At 44.6% G+C, this 6,423-nt stretch overlaps 1 protein-coding gene across 1 annotated transcript; it reads right to left on the reverse strand.

The window, feature by feature from the left end:
* Positions 1 to 3,511: 3,511 nt before the first annotated feature.
* LOC123149995 (uncharacterized) lies at positions 3,512 to 5,967 on the reverse strand. Its single transcript, XM_044569790.1, has 7 exons — positions 5,718 to 5,967; positions 5,548 to 5,637; positions 5,315 to 5,469; positions 4,395 to 4,515; positions 4,174 to 4,293; positions 4,023 to 4,093; positions 3,512 to 3,957 (listed from the first exon to the last, which is right to left on the reverse strand). The coding sequence occupies exons 1-7, from the start codon at positions 5,949 to 5,951 to the stop codon at positions 3,726 to 3,728; spliced, it is 1,023 nt and encodes a 340-aa protein (XP_044425725.1). The 5' UTR covers positions 5,952 to 5,967; the 3' UTR covers positions 3,512 to 3,725.
* Positions 5,968 to 6,423: the final 456 nt, after the last annotated feature.

Consider the following 6,423-nt stretch of genomic DNA (forward strand, 5'->3'; position numbering starts at 1 on the left):
CCGGCAAAGTTCCGGCAAGGGTCACGTAATTCATTCAACTCGGTACTTTATCGGTCCGCAGAGTGGTCCAGACGCGATTTCTTCTGCAAACCGATGACAAATGTGGTTGGGGGGGGGGGGGGGGGGCTTTACGGGAGTCCGGAACGATCCTACGCCCTCTTCTGGCCGTCCTGACCCACTAAAATCCCTCCGCCGTCACCTGCGGCGAACCCCAACTTCGTCCGCGCTCTAGCCGTCACTCGCCAGGAAAAGGCCGTTCGCGGAAGCTCAGTTGCAAGCGATCGCGGAGGAAAACAACGGCAGTCGCGCCTGCTACACCCTGTCGACGAACCATCAGCCGGCCCGGTTGGATGAAGACAACGTCAGCGCCACCATTTTCACCGTGAACCTCACATTCACCGGTGACGGATAGGTCGCAGATTCCTCCGAGGATGAGTAGGCCACGGGAGGCGGTGGTACCTTGTGTCCTATGTGGGTCAGTCCGTCTCCCGTGTTCTACTCTTCCTCGTCGAAGACTGCACCTTCACTTCATTGGTCTTATCGCCAGTGCTCACGGATACGGCAGATGGGGGACGACACGGGCTTGAACACCGGGCTCCGCTGCCGTAGGATAGGTTTAGGGTCGGGTCTTTTATTTTTTGTTCTAGATGTTCAAAATGTAATGAAAATTCATCGTGTTTGTATGAAATCCATCATGTTTACACGAAATCCGGTCGTGTTTGGATGAATTTCGTCCTATTAGTTTGATTTGTTGTCAAAATATATACGGCTACGGTTGGATGACGATTTCCCGCATCTGTACCCGTGGACTGATCTCCCTCCACGGACGGATGCGGGAGAAAATTTACGGGTTGCCGTTGGAGATGCCCTGGCAAACTATGGAGGTGATAAGTAGGCACAGGACCTCACTCACTCCCCCCCACTGCATTGCATTGCATGAACCGCACGATCCCACGAGCACGTAGGCCTGCACCTTCCTTCGTCATCAAAATGAATGAACACCGGTTGTCCTTAAAAAAAAGGGTGGGCATTGAGTTGTGGATGTAGACGTCACTCCTTGAAAAGCGGTGGATCTTGCATGTTCAGATCATGCAGGAAGCACGCAAACTTTCGATATTCCAAATGGTGCTGCTTTTCAAGTTTGTTTCTACTCCGATTATTGATGCGTTTCACCAACAAAAAAAAATAGTACCACGATGCTCTCTCCGAGTAGTATAATAAAGTTTAGTTTGCGACTACCAAACTATCAAATTTGAGGGATTCAACGACAAGTAATATGGATGGAGGGAGTAAGTTTATTTCCATTCGAGAAAGGGAATCCAGTTAGTTACTCCGGGGGAGAGTGCTTCACAAGTGCTGGTAATATTTTGTTGTTTACAGTCTTTCAACAAATTACAAATATGCTAACAAAAGAGATGAAAAGTGCCTTTTAAAGTTACATCGCAACGGTTGGTACAATCGGATGGTTAGTTGAGGACCTAGTTAACAGACGATGGTTGTTGTGGTAATCCTGACAGGTTAACGGCAGTCCGTGCTTGTCTTCATCTTTGAGACGACGACTACTGGTTTCTGGTCTAAATACAGGAGCCCACCGGAACCTAACTGTGTGGTCACTGAAACTAGATACTTATAGGGCGACAGCGACCTACTGTCTCCTAGTTTATACTCCATATAACATATGCTCAGGACCCAGACCCCTTTAGTTAGCAACACAAATATTTTTCTTTTAGAAAATACTCTTCAGTTAGAACCACACATAATAATTACTCCCTCCGATCAATAACAAGTGTCGTGGTTTTAGTTCAGAGTAGTATTTTTCTCATAAGGGGCAATGACAAATGCAGAGAAGGTGGCCATTTCTTCACCCAACTTTCTGTTCATCCTGTCATGTTTCTTTCTAAAGAAGCTGGCAGGGAAAAGGAAAGTTTGACAGCAGAGCATTGTACTATATGCTCAAGTCCTACCAAATGCAGATTCTGCTCTCACCAGTACTTATTATACACTAGGATGATCTTTTTATTTTGGAAAAGGATAGGATGATCTGTAGTGGACCACTAAACAAGAAGTTTTGAATGGAAAGGGCACACTTTGATTCTAAAATTATACAAAGGTAACCAACCGGCGGTTTATGTTAGTACGGCGTTCACCGTCATGTCTCGTTAATTGCGGTTTGAAAAAGAGCCACGTCACCTTCATTGCATAGAATAGGGGCTGCTTACCGCACCGGATATGCACGCGCCTCACTCAAGGGTGGATATCTTGTAAACATCTAAGCGCGATTTCGCAGTCACGAGAATGGGCAGCAGAGGACATTGGGTGCATTAAGACGCCATTTCGCAGTCATAAGAATGGGCAAACAACATTAGGTACAGCAAACACAATGATAATCAGAATATATATCGCGTTACAGGCCCTTCCTAGTCATCTAATGGGTCACTCAATGGGCAATGTCACATTCACAAGTAAGCACAAAAACACACCCTCTCTTCGCTTAGCTAGCATAGCAATTTTTTATGCCAAGTAGAGTTGTCACTGGACAGATAACAGAAGATTTCTTTACCTTCCATCAGGAGAATGGCTTGCTAAAACAATGGAGATTTGGTAAGGTCCTTGCAGTCTGACAAGGTAAAGCAAAACTAGGGTTTACATACTTTTGCCATCAATCCATTTTTATTTCTGGGGGGCTCCCCTTCTTTGTTGCTAAGTTAAGGTCTTGACTGGACACATTCTTATAATTGACCACAAAGAAACATAGTTCCAACAGGATGCAGTCTTTTTTCCTGTACTTTTTATTTGTTGAAGATTCGTTGGTGATAAATGAATGGAAAATATATCTCTTCTGCCCTCACCGTTGCAGATAAAAAGAACTTCCCTTAGCTGGCATTCCTCTCAAAGTTAATGTACAGCCAATCCACACGTTTTGTCTATTTAAGTGTTTGTCGTGGTAAGCAGTTGGTGTGATGTGCAAGTTTATCAACTTCAGCAAGCACATTATGTACAGGGTGCAGAATAAACAGGAGCGAAAACGTACCGTACACAAGCCTTGCTTGGGAATGGCTAGCAATTGAACAATGGGCCACTCAATAGTGGCCTGGTTATTTGCAGCACTAAGCTAGATTAATTGGTGGCCTGTTGAGAGCAGTACGAGGCTACGACGAGACAGAGACATAATGAGCTCAACTAGCTTGCAGTACCAACTCTGGATTATTTTCAGGCAACATACGATGTAGTTGCGGTGTAACAAGACCATTTGCTCCCAAACTTGGACCACCAGTCCTTAATGCCCAAATAGTCCATTGATAAATCAAATGTTTCATGAAATAGTATTCATAGTCATTAACCTAGCCATGGATAAACATCTAGAAATAATCCACATATTTGGGGCTCAAATTCAGTTCGTGTCAATAGTTTTTGTAATCCACATATTTTTGCTTTGTATGTCCTTGCCACTTTGCAAAAAGTTAAAATGGTAACAATTTAAATGAAGCTGATTTGGAAGGAAGAAGAACGATGGCATGGACTTTCTTCATTTCCATATAATTTAACTAATCAGCATAAAAGAAAGATCCAGAGCTAAGACTAGTAGGTTACGACAAGTCATCTGAAAGGAAAAGAATACCATGACCTTCAGTTCCATAAGTACTGAAGATACAACCAGGCCTCATAGATGACACAGGCCCAGCAAAATAACCTATACACAATACATGCTAGGAATCATTTGTCCTTTAATCATCCTCCTCCGGCTTGACAAAGAATTCGATAAAAGCAATCCGGCTTGGCTGTTGAGCCCCTCCAGCAAAATTATGGTAAGATTGCGTACCTAGCCTTGCAACTGAAACCAAGTGCTGGATTTTGAGCATCCCTCCCCTCCCAATCGTCACTTTACTCCCACGATTCTCCTTCAGGGCGCTACTTGGAACATTCGAGGTAGTGGCACGAAGAAACTTGTACTTATACCTTGCAGAGAACCGTAAGTTCAGCACAAAGAAGCATGCTGTAGATTTTAGGCGCAAGAGTATTACCTGTAGGATAATTCTTGGTCACACTGGAATGCAATTAGAAGATCAGTATTTGCATAGTAGGAGAATTCGATCTGCCAAATGGATTAAGTAGCATTTAGATATGGAGACCAACAGAAGCTATCTGAATGACAGAAAGCAATTCATGACACACCTCCAAGTCACCATGCCCTTCGCCTTTAAATATTACTGAAGGGGGGTCTGGATGAAAATGAATCTGAATGCTGGAGCCTGGCCACTCAAGATCATCAATTGATTCTTTCAGGATGGCAGACTGGCATTGTAAAAGGTGAAAGATTAGTTCTGAGGAATTAAACGTTAGAACTCGTAGCGACGAGTGCAATGAGAAAAGAATGGATGAAGTATTGCAGGTACCTTAACAGTAAAAGTGACTGGAGTGTTCCCTGCATGCTCAAAATGGTAATCCCAGGCGACAGTATCAGGAATTCTGGTTCTGATTTCTGCATGTATACATGCATCTGGAGACCCCACTGACCTGCACTTGTGTTACCAGGATGAAAAACATGAGCAAAATGATTGACTTGCTTTCATTGAAGTTCAGAAGAGGGATACATATAGCTCTGCTTGTAGCAGTTACAGAACCAGACGTGTAATGAATCATGCATCGTGGGCTAGTACAGGCTAGGACTAAGTCACGGAATAACTGAACATGACAAGCTAACGTAACAGTGCAGCACTGAATCAATGTATACAATTAACAGCCCCTTGCAGTACAGCACTGAATCAATGTAATGATGCATACACTTAACACAAAAGTCCCACGAGAACCTCCTGGTAGTTAACCTTTTTATTTGTTTCACATTAGTACATTACTAAGTTACATCCATCTCCAGAATTAACTTAAATTTTGAGCTAAACATGAAGCTGAAATGTTTATTTGTTTTGGGCGATGGTGGGAATGTAGTAAAGTGAACTTTAGGAGCACTATTTATTGATCTCATCAAGGTTAAATATAAAGAAGAGGGTAGAGTCAATCCGAAGCATGAACAAATAGCTATTTAGTATTATCCACCACAGTATCCAAACGCTAAATGAGTCACTAGATCAACTTTCCAAATATCATAAATCAGATATGCAATTTATCCCCCAGGACTATGCAAATGCCTAGTGAGTTACATGCTCAATATAAAGATGAACAAATAGCTATTTATATTTTATCCACCGCAGTCACAGTATCACGATTATGCAAATGTCTAATGGGTTACGATATCAATTGACAGCATTAAGAAGCAAAGACAAACAAAGAGAACCTAGTAGACAGAGAAGATACATACCTGAGGAGAAGCTGCATGTCGGGACCAGGGTACCGGATCTCGACAGGGGAGGCGAACCCGGGGACCGTAAACATGTTGAGGCAGTCGACGAGGAGCCCCAGGCTGAGGCCGAACCGTGGACGCCCCTCCGCACCATAGTCGTACTCCGCAAACAGCTGCAACGGTCAATCCCCACAAGAACTTAACAACCAGGCGCGGGTAGGAATAGACGCAAACACCTGGTGGGCACGAACCTCGGTCTTGAGGTAGACCTTTGCCTGGAGGCAGCCGCTCTCCTCCACGGTGACCACGATGCCGTGCTCCGACAGCTCCACCACCGCGCCCTGCGGGACGAGGCAAGGATTTTTCGCTTGGGATCGGGCGGCCAGCGTGCGGAGGAGAGGAGAGGGGGGCGGGTGCTGACCTGATGCTTGTTCCAGCGGACGCAGGAGAGGGCGTCGACCATGCCGTGGACGCAGTCCGCCACGCAGACCAGGTCCGGCGCGTCGTCGCCCTGTCCCTGGCCGGACGTCGTCGACGAGCTCATCCCCGCAGCTCCGCTCCCTGGACCCGCGCCTCGCCGCCGCCGCCGGATTCGGTTCTCCCGCCCTCTTTTTTCCCGCGACGGCGCGAAGCTGGTCCCCTTCAGCTGGCCCATTCCTAGCGGTTCAGGCATCGGATAATGGGCCAATCCATAACTTTGCGGGAGAGACTATATAATGGGCCAATCCCGCAACCAACCGGCCGTCGCCTGGCCCAGTTACCACGCAGTATCGCCACGTTGACGTCATACAGACGCCACGTGTTTCTTTTACTCTTCTTTATTTATTATTATACTTCTCCGTTCCAAAATAGTTGACTCAACTTTGTACTAACTTTATAAATTTATTACAAAATTGAGTCATCTATTTTGAAATGAAAGGAGTATTTGTCTTTCTATATATTTCAACAAGTAATTACATATGAAGCAAAATAGGTTAAACTACACTCTAAAATATGTCTATATACATTCCTATTCCTATGTGGTAGTCTATTTGAAATCTTTAAAAAGACAAATATTTCGGAACAAAGGGAGTGCTTTGGAAAATACAAAATACATATATATGAAAATAATAATTTAATATTTTTCT

Source organism: Triticum aestivum, chromosome 7A (genome assembly GCF_018294505.1).
Source record: "Triticum aestivum cultivar Chinese Spring chromosome 7A, IWGSC CS RefSeq v2.1, whole genome shotgun sequence".
NCBI lineage: Eukaryota > Viridiplantae > Streptophyta > Magnoliopsida > Poales > Poaceae > Triticum > Triticum aestivum.

Bases quoted from the DNA above. Each gene is read 5' to 3' on its own strand.
- LOC123149995 (XM_044569790.1), bottom strand. From the start codon at position 5,951: ATGGGCCAGCTGAAGGGGACCAGCTTCGCGCCGTCGCGGGAAAAAAGA. The intron at 5,638-5,717 runs GTCAGCACCCGC...CTCGTCCCGCAG, and splicing joins TCCGCTGGAACAAGCATCAG to GGCGCGGTGGTGGAGCTGTC. The intron at 4,294-4,394 runs GTACCTGCAATA...TTACAATGCCAG, and splicing joins CAGTCACTTTTACTGTTAAG to TCTGCCATCCTGAAAGAATC.